Source organism: Cavia porcellus, unplaced genomic scaffold, assembly GCF_034190915.1.
Source record: "Cavia porcellus strain 051 isolate PalLab524CR breed Dunkin Hartley unplaced genomic scaffold, mCavPor4.1 scaffold_14, whole genome shotgun sequence".
In the NCBI taxonomy this organism is placed as follows: Eukaryota; Metazoa; Chordata; class Mammalia; order Rodentia; family Caviidae; genus Cavia; species Cavia porcellus.
In genome coordinates this window covers 7,640,060-7,658,347 of record NW_026947497.1, presented here as the reverse complement: position 1 = coordinate 7,658,347, position 18,288 = coordinate 7,640,060, and the positions used below count along the sequence as shown (strand labels likewise).

The following is an 18,288-nucleotide window of genomic DNA, read 5'->3' as shown; positions in this document are numbered from 1 at the left end:
ACGCTGAGCTACATCCCCAGCCCCACTTTACTTCTTCCTGTAAGGCAGGGTCCTGTGACCAGCTAAGGTGTCCAGGCTGGCTTGGAGCGTCCATCCTCCTGCTCAGCTTCCAGAGCACTGAGATGATGGGCCTGCGCCCTGACACCCAGCTCACCTGGGACAATCTGAAGGGCACAGTCTGCTCATTGCAGTCCTGGAGTCTCCTGGGAGAGCCTGGATGCACAGTGAGGCTCTGGCCCAAACAGCAAAGGGAGGGCAGGAGGGAGGAGGCCCAGGGCCTGCCTGGTTCATTGGAATTTTAAATGTCCCTGCCCCAGCTCACCCACACCTCGGCCCCACCGCGCACCACAGAGGACACATTGTGCGGCAGACGGAGGACGTGTCACCCCCGCCGGAGCACCCCAAACCCTACAACAATGCCCTCTGTTGCTACCCAAGTGCCATGGCTGCTGCCAGGCCGCAGAACTGGATGCCCACAAATGGGCCTGGACAGTGGCGGCTATGTGTGGGGACCGCCCCAGGCCCCCGACAGAAGCTGCCACGGTGGAGGACAGTGGCTCTGTGATGGCCCTTGGCCAGCGACCCTGGACAGTGGGGTCCATGGTACAGCATGCGGGGACAGGGCTGTCGGGCCGAGGGGGCAGGCTGGCCTTGAATGACCACATACGACAGCATGTCACAGGCTTGTCACAGTCTGCAGTCCCCAGCTACAAGTCAGGACACTAGGAAGGCTGAGGGGAACAGAGAGAGGAGGCACAAGACTCTGAGAAGAAACGGACCACCTAGTACAAAATATGACTTTGCCGTGATTGGAGAAATCTGTGGGGTTTTTTGCTTTTCTTTTTTTGTGTTTTTGGGACAGGGTTTTGCTATGCAGTTCAGGCTGGCCTTGAGCTAGCTTTGTGGCCCAGGCTGTTCTCAAACGTGCAATGATCCTCCTGCCTCAGCCTCCTGAGTGATGGCATTAAGGTATGTACCACCATGCTCAGCTGAAATTTGTGTTTTTAATGGCAAAGCCCAGCTTGTGAACAAAGCTCCCTGAGACGCCAAGTGTTTACCACTAGCCAGGCAGACTCAAGGTTAGGCTAGTGTCCTTCTGCCTCCTTTTGGGGACCTAGTGTCCCCAGCAGCAAGACACACGTGCCCAGCTCCTTCATGAACGTGTAGAACTCAGGACCTTTGCACTGAGTCCATCCTCAGCTCTTTTCTCATTTTTATTTTAAAATAAGGTCTCACTATGCTGCCCAGGGTGCACCTGAACTCGTGACCCTCCTGCCTCAGCCTCCAGGAGTGCTGTGCTGCAGTCCGCATGTGCCATTAGGCCAGGCTGATAGCCACATCTGCCCCACATCAGGTTACATCCCTCTCATGATTCACCCATGAAGCAAGCAGTGACTCCAACACTCTCCAGCGGGAAACTGAGGCTCACCCCAGGAAGCCGCTCAAAGCCACCAGGCAACGAGCAGGCGCTGGCATCCCTCAGCCAGTGTAGCTCCTGGGACGATGTGAGCTACGGACAGCAACCCTGAGCTGAGACGCTTCCACTGCAGCCCCAAAGCTGGTCAGACGGGCAACCAGGAGGGACTGGGCCTGCTCTGCTGCACCCAGGGCCTTTGCACTGAGCTACATCACCAGACCGAGCACTAGGGCCTATCCCATGGTACCTGGCACTAGTACCTGTCTCATAGTACCTAGCACTAGTACTTATCTGCTAGCATCCAGCGTGACTTCACCTTCCTGTTTCACCGAACTGCCTCACCTGCCCTGAGGAGATGCCAGGCAGCCACACCAGCCACATGCTCTGGTGTCAGGGGATACTGTGTACAGTGTCGCTCTGTGGCCCCAAATACCTAGGAGGTTCGTGTTCTAAATGTGTGGGGGCAAAACTATGGCCCACAGCAGGCTATCTGTCACCACTGAAGGGTCTGGAAGGCTCTAGAAGGTTCTGGAAGGTTCTGGAAGGCTCACTGGCACTGCCCTGAACCCTCTTGCTCTTCTCAATGCTCTTCCTTGCCCTAACACGAGCCATTCTGGCTGTACAGGGACCAGCTATGAAAAGTGAGGCAGGCAGGAGCAGAGTTCTGACCCTGGGCAACACCCAGGGCTGTGAGAATGAGCTGCCACCTGTCCCCTCAGGCCAGTTCCTCAAGGCCACAGTAGACCCCATTTCCCACAAAGTTCCCCAGACTGGCAGAGGGGCATCACCTCATGGTTGGGGCATACGGCCTAACCGGTGCACCCAGCCCCATCTGCAGCTCAGTTCTTGTTTTATTTCATGCCGTGGGGGACTGAATGCAGGGCCTAGGACCAGCCCTGTCTTCTGCCCTCTTTGATGGTTTTCTCACTTTTTTTACTGAGACAGCGTCTAGCTAAATAGTTCAGAGGCCCAGGGAGGTCCTGAACTTGCCATCCTCCTGCCTCAGCCTCCCAGAGTGCTGGGATTACAGGCCTGTACCCACCCTGCCCGGCTGCTTCAGTCCTCATGAATAGGCAGGAAATCTTTACAGTACATTACACGCATGCAAAAATCTGCCAAAACAAAGCTCATTTATCTGCCTTGCCAATATGTACTACTAAACATGAAGAAAAAAGAATAAATCATAAATAAACTAGTCACACCTGTCTTCCCAGCACTTGGGAGGCTGAGGCAGGAGGATCACTATGAGTTCAAGGTCAGCCTTGAATGTATAGAGTGCATTCAAGGCTGGCCTGGCCTGAACTACACAGCAAGGCCCTGTCTCAAAAAACAAAACAAAACAAAACAAAACAAAACAAAAAAACAAAAAAAAACAAAAAAAAAAAAACGAGAAAACAAATAAAGCAGACAAACTTTTCAAAGTGAAAGCAAAGTGATCCACTGGGAAATATTCAATTCCAATGCACTATGACCCTGGTGGACACCTCGGGCCCCGCAGGGCCGAGGCAGGCAGGTTTCTCCCACGCTTAACAATTTCCGGGAGTGGGACAGGTGCCAGGAGAAAGTGCCTCATTCGTGGTTCTTAAACTGATGGAACGAAAGGAAACCTCGCTGACGCTGTTCTGCCAGGACAGCCTGGCCAGAGGCGCCCAGCTCCTGCCACAGTCCTGCCCACAGAGGGGTTCAGCTTTGCAGCCAGCACAAAACCCGCACAGCTGCAGAGAAAGCACAGCTACCCTCCACCACACCATCCGTGGGGGAGTCAGGAAGATGGAATTCTCACTTCAGTCACAAAGAGAAAGAGAGGCCTGGGGCCACGCCTCAAAGCTTGTGCTCAGCTCCGTGACACTTGTGAAAAAGAGAGATGCCAGGCACTATGGCGTACACCTGTAACCCCAGCCATTCTAGAGGCTGAGACAAGAGGATTTCAAGCTCAAGGTCATTTTGGGCCCCTGTGTAAACTCTGTCTCAAAATTTTTAAAAAAAATTTTTAAAAAGGGATTGAGAAGCTGGGTACGGTGGCACACACTTGTAATCCCAGCACTTAGGAAGCTGAGGCAGGAGGATCATTTCAAGTTCAAGACCAGCCTGAGTTACAAAGTGAGCTCAAAGCCAGCCTGAACTGCATAGTGAGACCCTCTCTCAAAAAGACCAAAAAGAGTTGTGGGGGCTAGGAGCCAGGCATGGCACACACCTGTAATCCCAGCCCTAGGGAGGCCGAGGCAGGAGGCTCACCTTGAATTCAAAGCCAGCCTGGGCCACATAATGAGACCTTGTCTCAAAATAAAAATAAGTAACAAACGGCTGGGAGACACAGCTTCAGCAGTAGAATGCTTGTCTAGTATGTGCGAGGTCCTGGGTTCAATCCCCAGTATGGCAAAAAACAAAATAAAAGGGCTGAGGTTTTAGCTTACAGCATAAGCGCCTGCCCCCCAAGTGAGAGGTCATGAGTTCAACCCTCAGTACCAAAAACTAAATAAATTAAAATGTTTAAAAAAACAAAACAACAAAGGAACAAATTCGCAAATTTTGAATGGTTTTTTAAAGGCAACTAAATTTCTTTGTTTCTTTTTTTTGAGACAAGGTCTTTCTATACTAGTTGGGCTGACCTCGAATTCATAGCAATCATGTATGTCCCACCATGTATGGCTCAATTTCACTTTTTGTGTGTGTGTGTGTGTGCCAGGAATCAAACTCAGGACCCTGTGCTTCCCAGGCAGGTGCTGTACCACTGAGTTACATCCCCAACACTTAAATTTCACTTTTTAAGACGCAAAATAACTAAAATAATTCTGGCTATATAGATACGGCTAGGAAGATATTTAAAGCAGAGCTGCAAAAGGTGGACACAAGTAAGCGCTGAGTGAATTTGCAGCCAAGGAATGGAAAGCTATGGATGAACCAGGTGTGGTGGCACACGCTGCTATGAATCCAGCACTCAGGGGGCTGACAGGAAGAACATTGTAATTTTGAGGCCAGCCTGGGTTACTAAGTGAGCTCAAGGCCAACCTGAACTGCATATCGAGATCCTGTCTCGAAAAGGCAAAAGAAAGAAATAGTGTTGTGAGTTCAAGGCCAGTGTGGACTACACCGTAAGACCTTGTCTCAAAGAAACCAAAACAAGCAAATAAGCACACACATAAAAAGGCGGCTCCGGCATCGTGAGAGTATCAGGCTAGGAAACGGGGCCGGGAACCAAGCCACTTTCCAGTTGTGCAACTCGAGCCAAGTGAATTCACTTCTGCCTCGCCTCACAAGCGCACCTCCTGTCCAGCCCGGTGTGGGGACAGATGTGGCAGTGGGGTGCAGCTGCCAGCTGGGGTCTGCCCACAAGGAACTAAACACACACCACTCAGCACAGTAGGCACTCCCAGGACCGGCCGCTCTCCCTACACATTTACAGTTTCTATAAGGATCTCACAGTAGGAGGAAAGCTAATAAACAGCAGCCCACACCAGTAATCTGCTTAGAGGATTACCAGACTGCTGTGCTCCAAGTAAATAAACCTTGGATGCCTTACACCAACCCTCCAGATCTCATTTAATCGAGGATGATCTGGAACCTTGAAAACTTGGGGGCTAAATTTGTCTCTAATACTTTTATTGCAAAAAGCAAGACATTATTGCATTATTCAGCCCCAGGAGGATTTACGAGCCTCGATTTGAAAAGTATCGAAAAGCCATTCGATTTGTAGGCGGCAGCCAGGGCGGCCCCATCCTGTCCTTGTCCCCCGCCAAGGTCCCCAGCCCTCTCAGTAATCAGAATGGAAGCTGGTGCCCCCAGCGCTGTCAGTCACAGGGCAGGGGTTGGGCCGCCTTTTCCCAGTCCTGCTGCCCCAGCCTGTGCCAGACAGCCACATGCCAAGTGTTCAAGAACAAAGGAAGGCCTAAGTTTCTGATTCCAGAAGTTTAGCCTTTGATTGCACCATAATAGAACAAAGTAAAAGTCAGTAAGGTACTCCAGGTGAAAACTCTAGAATTCTTAGAAACGGCTCCTTAAAAATAAAAAACAAAAGGAAAAAAAACTAAGAACTAGCTGGGCACGGTGGTGTACACCTGTGATCCCAGCACTCTGAGAGGTGAGGTGAGTTCAAGATCAGCCTGCCCCGTTGAGTGGTTTTCTGAGACCCTCTCTCAAAATAAAAAAGAATGGGCACTGGAGGGCAGTGCAAAGGCCCAGGGCAGGAGCCCCGTCTGGGAGGGGGGACCCTAGCTTCGATTTACAGCAGAGTCTCCTGTGTATTCCCTAGCTTGTTTTAATGGATGTAAGGTTATTTCTATTTTGCCTTGAATTTTAAAGACCCGCGAATATCCCGAAGAGTTTTTAAGAACGGTAACTCACTCCAAGTTGCACAGCTCATCAGTCACCCCCTAGCGGCTCTGGGGTCTCCTGGACCCCTGACCAACAAACTTCTCCGAGTCTCCCAGCTGCACCTGATACAGATTTGAGGGAACAAGCGTCTCCGCCCCCTAAGCAGTCACCTAAGGGTCTTCCAAACATTTCTGAGGGCTTTTACCAGATTCCGGGGAAGAGAGGGACCGAGAAACAGAAGCAGCGCCTAAAGGTGTCCAAGCGTTTCCTTCCGGTTCCTAGTTCAACCAGCCTGACTTAAAAATGAAACTAAGGAGACCAAGTTAAATATTGACTCAAGGGGAAAAAAAGACTTAAGCGGAGACTGCTGCGAAGCCGCCGCAGCGGCAGCACGGAGCGGGCTGCAGAGGAGCCTGCGCCCAGGCGGGCGGACGCGCAGCGACTCCGCGCAGCCGCCGACTGCGGACCGGCCTGCGCCCCACGCCAGGCCGGCTGGGTCCGGGCAGGGCGGCGGGCCTCCCCAGGTGTCCACGTGGACGGACTTCCTGGAGCTGGCTCCCCGCCCCTGAGGAGTCCGGGATCTCACCGGGTTTCAAGCAGGACCCGTGAGCCCGGGTCCTTGTCCCCGGGCAGCGACGCCGCGCGTGACGGCCCGGGCGCTGGAACCCCGAGTCCCGTGCTCCCCACGAGCCCTCCCTGCAGCCGCATCCTCGCTCCAGGCCGCTTATTAATCCCGAGGGCCCCGGGATCTGGAGTCTGGGGTAGGGACCAGCAGGGACACCGAAGCACGGAAAAGTTAAACCCGACTCGGGAAACCTCCAGGGGGCCGAGGACGTGCGCAGGGCTCCGTCCCCGACTCAGCACGCGTGTTAGCGAATGTGCGGTCACTTTAGGGCAGGCGAGGGGCGCGACAGGAGTGCAAGACTAGTAGGTAAAAAGCACAGGGTCACGGGGCGGGACGCGCGCGGCCTCAGCCGGGCTCGGTCCCCTCCTCGGGCCGTTTGGGCACGGGCGGGCGCGGCCGGGGACGCAGAAATAAACAGTAGAGTCCCGGTCGCCTCGCCAGCTCGCCGGTGTCACCTGTGACTGCACCGCTGCCCAGACGACCCCAGGTACAGCCACGAATGAATGACCCGCGGCGCCCGAGCGCACGGCCGAGCCGGGTCTGAGGTCAGAAACTGTGATTGGGGACCCGGGGGCGTGGATCCGGGGTCGGGGATCCGGGGATCCAAGGATCCGGGGACCCGGGGGCGGGTCTCTGGGACCTCGGACCGCGGCCCCGCGCGCGCCTCCCCGCGGCCCCCACCCGTCCTCGCCGCACTCCTCCTCCTCCGGCTGACCCCTCCTCCGGCTCTCCGTCCTCCCAATCGTCGTCCTCCTTACCGCCGCAGCGCGAGCTCCGCGCGCTCCGAGCATCCGGGGACCCGCCCGCCGCCCGCGGTCTCCGGGGTCGCCGCCCGGGTCCGCTGCCCTGCGCCCCGCCCGAGGCCGCAGCAGCGCGGCGAGCTCCGCGCGCGCCCCGTGCGCGCCCCCGCCTCCGCGCGCGGCCCCGCCAACTCACCGACCTCGGCGGCGCCCGGGACGCAGCGCGCAGCTCCGCTCCCCGCGCCGCTCGCGAGAAAGCGCGGCCGAACCGCGCGCGCCGGGCTTAGAAGCGGAGGGCAGGGCGGCACCCGGGAAAGTTCCCGGCCCCTCCCCGGTCCAGGGCGGGCGCAGGGAGGGGCCCGGGCCCGGACCGGCTTCCGGACTCGGGGGTCGCCCCCTGGCTCGGCCGGAGCGCGAGGTCGCCGTGCGTCCGCGCACCGCGGGGCTGGGCTGGCGCTGGCGACGCCCCCGGTCACCTGTGCCGTGCTTGGCCTGGAAGGCTGCGAGAGTGTGACCAAAATAAACCTGGAAAGAGTGAAATTCTCGGCCCCGCCTGCCTGCACCGGGCTCCCCTGCAGCTCGGGGACCCCGGGGGAGCGGTGGCTCCCGGGTGACCTAGCAGGCGTCTTAGAAATGGTCCCAGGAGCTTTTCTCTGGGTTGGCTTGCGGTTCGTCCACCTGCTGGGCGGTTTTCGACGCCACTCTGGGCAGCTTGGACCTTACCTAGGATTGGAGAAACCTGACCCTCCCTTTGCTGCATTTGAGAACTAGTGTTTTGAGTTCCATCTTCCAGATGGGGGCCTTATGTTTAGGGTTTGCACTTGCTCCTGGGACTTCCAGATTATCAACAAAAATAATGAGGCACCTCTGGGTGTCTGGTGTGGCTGTCATTTGCATAATCATTTTTCTGTGTTTATTAAACATGTTGGTGGCAGAAAAGAACGAGTCAGGCCAGTGCTCAAAGCTCTGAGATGTTGTCACAACACAAAAGCCCCTGCCCGTGAAATGGGTCTGAAATTAACCACAGGGGCAAACATCACCGGTGGAAACTGCGCTCCTTTTAAGCCCCGGAAGGGTAAGAACCTCGAAGAGAACGCTGACAATTGAAATTTAGTTTCCTTGGGTTTATTTTTCCTTTTCTATAAGGAGTTCCTTTTCAGTTTTACAAAGTCTGGGCGCCTTGCCCAGCCGGTAATCGCAAATGGAATGGTTGGCTGGGATGCAGCAAATGGAAATGAGAATTGGAACCAGCAGCTTTTGCCAATAATCATGGATCTAATTCAGAACCTTGCACTGGTCCCCGGATTGATCACATGGAAGCATGAGATGCCAAGGTGTGCCATGGCTGGGCAAGTTGGGTAAGCAGCCCACCTAGCCCTGTGATGGGACCCTGAGGTTTGGCACTTGTGCAGAGGGGCCAGAGTGACACAGCTTGGGAAAAATCCCGCCACGGGCTTTGTGTCCCGTGTTCCTGGGAGAAGACAGACGTCCCAGAACCTGCAGTGTTTGTGTGCCGCATGAGAGGCCTCCTGAAGCCCTTTCCTGGGCTAGGCTGGTGGGCAGGGCTGGTGTGGTGCTGGTGGTAGCACATACCTGTCATCCCAGCACTTGGGAAACTGAGGCAGGAGGAGCCCTGCAAGTGCAAGGCCAGCCTGGATTACGTAGCAAGACCTTGTCTCAAACAAAACAAAACAAAGAAAACCAGAAAGTAGTGGTGCTGAATCTTCTTGGAGGAAGTGTGCATAGGTAATGGCGATCCTATCAGTGTTTCCTAAGCCAGGCTATCTGTGCTCTCACCGGCTTGTCTTCCATTGACAGAGCAAGCTGATTGTCTTAGGGAAACAGTCCTGTAGGGCTGCTGATCCACTGCTGCTCTGTCCACACCAACCCCCGTTATGAAACTTCACGCTTGGGTCCCATGATTTCACCAAGAATGGCCACAGGCACCTTCTCAACATCTTCTGCCGCGGGAGGGGTTTGGGTTTGGTTTTCCATTTTGGGTGTGAGCTGGGTGTGATGGCTCACACCTGTCATCCCAGCACTCTGGGAAGCTGAGGCAGGGATAGTGAAAGTTCCAGCCCAGCCTGGGCACTGTATCAGACCCTGTCTCAAAATAAAAAATAAAAATGGGCTGGGAATGTAGCTTTGTGAAAAGCTCCTGGGTTCAATCCCCAGGACCACACAGAAAGTAAGAATGATAGTCAAGAGCTCTGCGAAGGAGGAGGAGCTGTGCCACGTTCTCTGTTTCCTTTGGAGGCCACAGAGCTCGGGCCTGGCATCAACCTGGCTTTATCTGGGATGCTAAGAGTGACCAAGAGCCTCTGATGACCCAGGACAGGTCAGGAGACTCGAGTGGGGATAGGCAGCAGGAAGTGACACAAGACTCAGTGGCTCATCAGGAGAACCTGACACTGCAGTGGGCATGGAGAGCCTCTCGCTGAGCCAGGGCCCCCAGGACGGAGCCCCACCACGGCTCCCGCCACCATCAGGGAAAGCACTGCCCACAGCTGGCATTGTTGGGAGGGCAGGTGGCCAGCCACTTCCCAAAGCAGAGTGGAGTCCTCCTTCGGTGTCTTTCTGAGGCCTGATAAGAAACTCAGTGACTGCCCCTGTAAGTGCCATCCACTCTTGGGAGGCGGAGGCAGGAGGACTGCAGACCAGGGCCACTGAGCACCTCACTGAGACCACACCTCACAGTCAGAGGTGAAGAAGGGCTGTGGTTGTGGCTCAGTGCACAGGCTTGGGCTCAATCCCCAGGACAGGAAAGATAAAAAGGCTTGTGAACAGCGAGATTGTGGGGTTCAGCTCGGCTAGCGTTTGTCTCTTCCCTAGCACACACGCGCATGCACCATAGAAATCATCCCTAGACTTGCAAAGTACACAGGTCCCGTGTGATGTTCTCAGACAGCAGGAACTCCATGCCCCAGCTCTTCATTATTTAGGGCCCATGTCGGGGACAGCCCAGGGCAAGCCAGGGACAAGTGGCTCAGCCACTGGGACCCTGGCCCTGTGCCCCCATGAGAGGTTCCCAGGTGGCACCTACTACCAGTCCTGCTTTGCCTTGGGGTAAAGCCAAGGATCCCTGGCTGCTAGGCCAGCACCTGGGTCCTGGGCATCATCAGTAGTCAGCAGGGTCTCCCAAGACCAGGCTGGAATCCAGGAGCCTGAGGAAAAGGCACAGCTTGCCTTACCTGAACTACATCCTGGTCTCCAATCCCACCTGCTCTTGACCAAACTGGCCATTTTAACTAAAGGATACTCATGATTGATATATTCTGCCAGCATCCCAGCATTCAGGAGGCTGAGGCAGGAAGATTCCCACAAACTCAAAGTCAGCCTGGAATACAAAGCAAGACCCTGCTCAAAGGCATAAAAATAAATAAGAGACCAAACTATCAGGTGAGAGTAGAAAAATAGGATCTTTGGTTGGTTGGTTTTTGGTTTTAGGGTCAAGGCTGGCCTTGAACTCCCTAGGTCACACGGGCTGGCTCTGAGCTCCCTGTGATTACAGGTGATTTCCACTGCACCCAGCTCAGTAGAGAAATAGCACCTTGATAGGAGTTTAAGAAAGAAATATATGAGTATATTTTTCTTTATGGTAGAGTAGTACTCCACTGTAGGGGAGAAAGGAGAAAGGTTTGAAAAACGAGGGAAGGAAGCCAACAAAAGAAAAGGACAAATTTCTAGATGTTGAAAGTCAACATCTAGCTGGGTGTGGTGGTGCACACCTTTGATCACAGCATTTAGGAGGCTGAGGCAGGAGGGACACTGTGGGTTCGAGGCCAGACTGAGCTACAAAGTGAGTGCAGAGTGAAACCCTGTCTCAAAAAAAAAAAGGAGGGGCGGCTCAGGGATTTAGCTCAGCGGCATAAGCGCCTGCCTGGCAAGCGCGAGGTTGTGAGTTTGACCCCCGTACCAAAAAAATGAAAGTCAGATCAAGGACAGAACTCAGAAGCCAGGCAGGCATAGTGACCCACGCCTGTAATCTCAGCCCTTGGGAGGCTGAGATAGGAGGATTCTTGGAGTTTTGAGGCCAGCTTCATTATCTGCCCAAAACTTGTATGGGGCAGGAGGAAGACAAAAAGCCAACCATTAACTTGCCTAAGGCTGCCTGTCACTCCTCGGGGAATGGCATGGAGGTCACTGCCCTGGCTTCTCCCTTCCTTTGAAGGGAATCTGTTTACTGCAGGTTTTTCTTATCACACCAGCCTCTGCTCAGCCACGCCCAGGCATGCAGGAGAGCGATGGGGATTTCGATAACTGCTGAGCTCTGGAAAGAGCTGAGGTCCAGCCTTCTCTCCCGGTACCTGGTCACTACCAAGGGAGCTTTCTTTCGCTTTGTACCGGGGTTTGAACCCAGGGTTTCACACAGAACTACACCTTGAGCTCTTTTCTTTTTTTTCACGTTGAGGCAGGGTTAAATTCCCCAGGCGGGGCTTGAATTTGAGATCTTCCTGCTTCAGCCTCCCCAAGTGTTGGAATGATAGGTGCAAACCACCATGCTGGGTTTTTGAGAACTTATCTTAAACTACTGGGTAGTGTGTGGGCAGGTGGTGGTGTGTGTGACTCACAGTCTTCTTGTATGAGTCACTGTCCTCCCCTAACAAGGCCAACGTTTCCTTCCTGGATGGGAGACAGCCGAGCTGGGCCCCTTGGGTATCGCAGGTTGAATGGCCACTCCAGGTGGCACGGAGGGAAGCTGAGGGAGGAGCCTCATCTGATTATAGGCTGCACCTGTACCCATGCAGCCAGCCCCAGCTAACCAGGAGGGGGACTGCGTGCCTACCACGGAGGGGTGAGAGAGTAAAGCCATGCACTCACTATGTCGCCCAGGTTGGCCTCGAACTCTCCAAGATCCTCCTGCCTCAGCCTCCCCAGTGCGGGGATCAAGGGATGCAAGGCCATGCTGGCCTCTCCTCCCCTCTGTGTCTGCTGGGCTGCTTCTCCCAGCTTAGAGCTCAGCTGCACCCCCCGGAGGCCAGGCAGCTGCAGTGCGTGGCTGCCGCTCACCTGCCCGGGCTGCACTGGGGGCTTGGGTGTGAAGGCCAGCGCTCCAGGAGGCGCGGGTCCGCTGCTGGGGTCACAGCGGCCAGCTTCCGGGGTGCCAGGCTTGCTGACCCGGACGCTGGGGCCACCGCCTGCCCAGGTGGGACGAGGGCGCCTCTCAGTCCCACAGCGCAGAGCAGCAGGGAGGTGGCGGGGAATGAGGGAGCCAGGGTCAGGCAGGTGGGAAAACCTGGTCCGGACCAAGCAGCTGGCTGCAGGGAGGGCCCACTTGCTTTCTTTTCCTGTTTTGGTGACATTAGAGCAGGAACCCAGCGCTGTCACACCAAGCTTGATCTCCAACCTTTTGATAGTGTTTGATTTTGAGACAGGGTCTTGCTAAATCACTAGGTTTGTCTGGGCTGTTTCTGAACTGGAAACCCTCTTGCCTCAGCCTCCCGGACTGCTGAGATTCCAGACTTCCGCCAGAGTGCCTGGCTCAAAGGCCAGTTTCTAGTTGTTACATTTGTTCTCCCCTTACACAAACATAGTTTCGCCTTGTTTGGATATTAAGGAAATGAAATAAATCAGTCTGCAAAGCAAAACAAATGAAGAGATGCTCACTTCACAGGGGAAATGCTCTGTCCTGGATGAGACAGAAGGATCACGAGTTCCAGCTCAGTCTGGGCAACTCAGTGACTTAGCAAGATCCTGTCTCAAAGTGAAAAATAAAAAAGGGACCGGGGATGGAGCATAGAGTGAAGACCCCGAGTTCCATTCACATGCCACAAACACACACTCCATCGTTGGGAACACTGGCACTGCCCACTATAGCAACACAAGGTTTGATATCCAGATCTGGCCAAATAAAAACACATCTCCAAGGATTTGTTTTTCCATTCTAGAGCATCCAAGTTTCACAGAGCAGTAATCAGTTACATTAAAAAATTTCCAGAGCTGGGTGTGGTGGTGTACACCTGCCATCCCAGCACTCAGGAGTCTGAGACAGGAGGACTGCTGTGAGTTTGAGGCCAACTGAAACGCTGTCTAAAACCCTGTAATCCCCAGCACTCAGGAGGCTGAGGCAGGTGGATCCCCGTGAGTTTAAGGCCAGCTTGATATCCAGATTGTGGCTCAAAAAAAACCAATAACGGGCTGTTTCTATTCCTTTTCCCATGCATCATCACCAATGGAAGTTTCGGTCCTCTGGGAGGAGACAAGAGGGGTCTCCAGCCTGTTCCTCCCAGGGCTGGAGTTGGGAAATCCCCCTCCCTACGGACAGTGAGAAGGTGTTGACCGATGACCCCATCTGCACCCCCACACTGCAGCCCCAGAGGGTTGGGGGACCAACTTGGGGACAGCAGGGGAAGTTCCTGGGAAGGTCTTGAGTGACCCTGCCTTCTCCCCATGCTTTTCTGTTTGTTTGTTTTGGTATCAAGAATCAAACTCATGGCCTCTCACTTGCCAGGCAGGTGCTCCACCACTGAGCTCTCCAGGCCCCGGGGATGGGAACCTTCTTACCCCTCGCTGTAGCCCACAGAGGTGACACACTTCCCTTTTTGATGGATAGCGTTTATTTGGGTTCCGCTGCAGCATTGATCACCTGTGCCTCACCAGCATCACCACCACCCTATGGTGCTCCTGCCCCTCTGACTGAGCCCCTCCTGGGACAGGAGCTGCTCCAAGTGCACCTCTGCCACCTGGATTCCTCCTCATCGCTTTGGAGGTGAGGCTTCTTCTTGCTTTTGAGGCAAGGTTTTGCTGAGTTATCTGGACTAGCCCCAAACTCAAGATCAGCCTGCCTCAGCTGGGAGACAGTTGGGGGCCACATAACCCAGCCATCAGTCAGTTTTGAGTTCAATGATTTTTGTTTTGAGACAGGGTTTCCTTATGTAGTTCAGGGTAGACTTGGACTCACTATGGAGATCAAAATGGCCTCAAACTCTGGTGACCCTCCTGCCTCAGCCTCCCGAGGCGTGTGCCACTGTGCTGGGCTAGTTTTGAGTTGAATCAATACTTTTTTTTTTTGAGACAGGATGTTGCTCTGTAGCTCAGGCTGGCCTGGAGCTCAAAGTGATCCTCCTTCCTCAGCCTCCCAAGTGCTGAATTACAGGTGTGCTCCACAATGGGTACAATGCTTACCAGAGGAGCTTATGGAGATTCTTCTGATCAGTCAGATACTGCAGGCTGGAGGGTAATCTGGTCAACTGTGGTTGTTCGTGTGCAGAAACAGCCCTGTCCAGGAAATGCCTGCATGCGGAGGAGGCCACTCCATGGCCCGTACATCCTCACTGGTGAGGACTTCCCTGTGGTGGTCGCCATGGCCAGTTCCTCCTGGGTCCTGCATGGTCACTGTGCCAGGCGTGGTGCCAGCTGTTTCCCGGGAGCCCCTGCTGCCCCTACTCAGGCTCTGCCTGGCTCAGTGGACACCAGTGGCCCTGGCCATTGTCACAGCCGCAGTGGGCATGAGGGGAAGGGGCAAGCAATGTTGGTTACACTCTGCTTTGCACCAGGTTGCTGGCATCCCTGCAATTCAGGCTTGGTCTAATCCACAGAAAGACATGAACGGTGCAAGAACCTTAAATCAAAGCCCAGCAGTAACCGAATGCCAGGCAGGAGGGAAGCTGAGGCAGAGATGCTGCTTCCCCCACTGTGCGAGCTTTCCTAAGGCTGGATGAGGCCGGGTGAGGCTGCCTCCTCACTGGAAGGAGAGCCCCGAGGGTGGGCACAGGGCTGCCTGCACCTTTGACCTCCTATCCAGCAGTTTCTGCTTCCTTCCCTCCTCCCCCTGGCAGAGTTGGATTTGAACCCGGGGCTTGCTGCATGCTGAGCAAGCTCTCTGCCACTGAGCCCCAGCCCAGCTTCTGCTACTTAAGACACAAATTTACTTCTTAAGGAGTCTTTGCCGGATGCTCAGCAAGAGGAGTCGGGAAAGGGTGGGAGCCAGGATCCACTCACAGCACCAGTGGCCCTTTGTCCCCTCTCTGAGGTCATCAGGCTCTGGCCCCATGAGGGCACACATTGGCCCTCAATAAATGCTCACTGAATGATTTACCAAAGTCATTGGCCACACGTGAATGGATAAAGCTGTTGGCAGCCACAGTGTTGCACTACCTAAGGCACGTAGAGTACTCAAGGGGCTCGGCTAGCTCCAGAAAGGCATCTCTAGGAGCTTAGTTGGGGTTTTCTAGCTGGGAAGAGACTCCACGGGTGCGTCCTCCATACACTGCCACCTCGACGGCACTGCACCCCAGCCCACCGGCCCGTAGCGATTTATCCTGTCCCCAGCCATGGGCATCGTGTCTTCCTGAGCACCAATCTGCTGCCCAGAGTTCCACAGAGTGGGGCTGGCCATGTCCACAAGAGGGCCATCAGTGGCCCTGTTCCCAGCCATGCGCACCACTGGGTGTGTTAGATGCTCATCGATTTCTCATCTACCATACTTCGGAAATAGAAGCTGTGAATTATGCACTGCGCAGGCCAACCAGGAGCTGCAGAGCGACTGCGCTCAGCTGCTGGGAAGGGTAGAGGATTGCTACCATCAGCTCATGCGCATTGGACTAACAAGACACTGTCTCAAAAAGCTGAAATCAGCCAACCAGTCAGTGTAGAAAGTTCAAATACGGTGACCATGTGGGAAAACAGAGACTTCAGCTGCTGGGGGTTCCTGTCATTTATACTCGAGGGCTGGGGACCTTGGTTGGGGTCAGGGACATTGAACTGTAAGCTGTACCTAAGTCTGTGTGCAAGGTGGCAGCTGGGATATGTGTGTGGGGGGTGGTGGCTGGAGGAGCCCACCTGGCATGGAAGCCTGGCTCTCAAGGAACCAACAGTGCCAGGTGTCAGGTTGGCATCTTCGAGGTGGACAGGGCCACGCAGACCATGGTGTGTGTTGGGGTTTGTTCCACAGCTCCACAGAGGAGGAAGAAAGGCCACTTTGGTGCTGATGGGCCAGGACAGCAACTCACACAGGAGCTGAGTCCCCCAGAGTATCCAGTGCCATGGCATTTGTGCAAACAGCGGGCAGGGCCAGGGCCCAGAGAGGTCCCCATGGGAAGGGGACAGATGTGTCCCCCCAAGGGCTGACCCCTGCCCTCAGCTCACAGAACCCACAGCCTGGGTGACTCATGCCCTGGCCCCTGCACCCATGCAGGAAGGAAGTCATCTCCCTGTGTGTCTCTTAGCAGCAACAACCCCAAATACCAACAACTCCTGGACGCCACAGCGGAGGAGTGCTCATGCTCTCACTGGCAAAGCATGCACTACGAGTTTGGTGGTGTTTGTTAGGTACTGGGGACTGGACTCCGGGCCTCTGCACTGAGCTACATTCTCAATCCCCCACCCTGTTTTTTTGTTTTTTTAATCTCTCCAGGACTCTGTGTTGCCCAGGCTTAGACCTTGAACTCCTGATTCTCCTGCCTCAGCTTCCCAGTGTGTTGGGATTGTGGGTGTGCACCACCACACCCAGTTTGGGATTTTTTGTTTAATATCCTAATAATCCCAAGGAGCGTGTACTTTCTAAAATGATTTTGTAAGTGTACAATTCATCACATTGAGCACTTGGCTGGGAGGTGACACTTTTCATGTGAATTTAGTGGCTGGGAAGCATGTGTCTGACCACTGCATTCCAAACCCAGCAACCCCAGGTGAGCAGGAAACAGGCTGACATTTCAATTTATGGCTTTATGAGTTCATTCATCAAATACTTTTTTTAAAAGAGGAAGTAGCATTAAACATTATTTATAGATCACTAAACGGGTTATACAATCTGCTGATTGCAGGTGGATTAGGTTGAAAGAGTAATAAATCCTCCACTTTCAGCAAATATTCTCCATCCCAGCCACGCCTGCCCCAGAAGGAACAGGAAGAGATGGGCGAGGCGGTGGACGGATTGTGTCAGAAGACTGAGGATGGGAACAAACTGCTCCAGCAGGCACCGGATATCCGGAGCCTATGCCCTGCTTGGTGCACAGCTGGCCGCCTCGGTCTTCAGGCAATAAACTTGGGTGAACTCTAACCCTTTGGCCGTAGTTCATAGGAAGTAACTTTCCCATCCTCCGTCTCCTTCGCTTGATCCTAAGAATAATGGGAAAAAGATAAAACCAATTCCCCAGCCCGAAGTCAGGAGGAGAGGTGGCCCTAAAGCTGCTGAGCCAGGTAACCACGGGGTCCGTGGAACAAAGCAATAAGATTGTAAGACAGGGCAGTAGGGTGAGGAATGCTACCAATGGCAGGGACATACCCAAAACAGTGACCCCATCACCCCCTGTGCACAGAACCAATCAGAAAGGTGCTGTTGTGGACCAATCAGAATCTCGCTACCCCCTCATTTGAATCTGATGCTGGTCACAGGACCACTCAGAAGATGCTTTTTGCAATCCTTTATTTGCAAGTGGGCACAGCCAATCAAAAAACTGCTCCCGACTCTTCATCTAGTAAACCAAAACACCAAAGGCACTTGCAAATAGCATAGCGTAGTTCAATCCGGGTGTGCCCCCAGGTGAATAGTAGGGCCAGGGTCTCAACACCTTATTTACCAAGGAGAGGGAGAAGATCCAGGACCTCCAGGTGTGAAAGGCCCTGTCCCTTATGCGAGGCTGCTGTGGGTCTGTTTTTCTGCCTTCAGTAAATGTATACTTCTGCTGCCTTTTCTGTGCATCCCCGGAACCTGCAAAGAAACGCCTGGGACCCTGCACCCAGTGACATGTCCAGCACATTTCCCAGCCTGCTCACTGACAGTCACACCCCCCCGCCTCGTGACCCTGGCCAGGCTGGGCCCTGGAGACGGCAGAGCCACCTGGCCTGGACAGTGGCCATGAGCGTGAGAGCAGTGGGACCCTGCGCTGCCGTTGGCCTATGAGACGCCTCACTGTCACTGGCTGCTCAGCAAGGCCACGCTTCAGAGCCACCCCGAGCTGCGAAGGGCACAGAGCGTCAGAGCCCAGGGATTTCACCCGCTTTCAACCATATTTTGTTTCAAAATGAATGCACTCTTCGAAGCTGCTCGGTGAGAGTGTTTCTGATGCTGTGATTCATGTTGGCACGTTCCATTGGTGTCACAGCTGAAGCAGATTAGGACACTGTTATAGTGGAAAATCTCTTTAACTTCTCTATCCAGGCTCACATTATACTAAGATTCTTTTAATCTCCCAAAAAAGTTTGAGGTCCTTAAAAACAAGCAGACACTGAGAAAGTTATAATCAAGGTGGTTA

At 54.2% G+C, this 18,288-nt stretch overlaps 2 protein-coding genes across 7 annotated transcripts in view; one reads left to right on the top strand and one right to left on the bottom strand.

Moving 5' to 3' along the window:
* Sgms2 (sphingomyelin synthase 2) overlaps positions 1–7,424 on the bottom strand; it is a 46,979-nt gene extending 39,555 nt beyond the window's left edge. For 3 of the 6 annotated variants that reach the window (XM_063260602.1, XM_063260607.1, XM_063260606.1), the window contains exon 1: positions 7,290–7,424. The gene's annotated coding sequence lies outside the window, so the exon portion shown is untranslated. Of the gene's footprint in view, positions 1–5,933; positions 6,075–7,111; positions 7,250–7,289 lie in introns of those variants that run through there. The other 3 variants (XM_063260605.1, XM_063260603.1, XM_003467989.5) reach the window with 3 other exon arrangements.
* Positions 6,077–10,930, top strand: LOC134478662 (collagen alpha-2(I) chain-like). The gene is made up of 2 exons (XM_063260608.1): positions 6,077–6,659; positions 6,795–10,930. The coding sequence occupies exon 2, from the start codon at positions 6,857–6,859 to the stop codon at positions 7,862–7,864; it is 1,008 nt and encodes a 335-aa protein (XP_063116678.1). The 5' UTR covers positions 6,077–6,659; positions 6,795–6,856; the 3' UTR covers positions 7,865–10,930.
* The last annotated feature ends 7,358 nt before the right edge of the window (positions 10,931–18,288 follow it).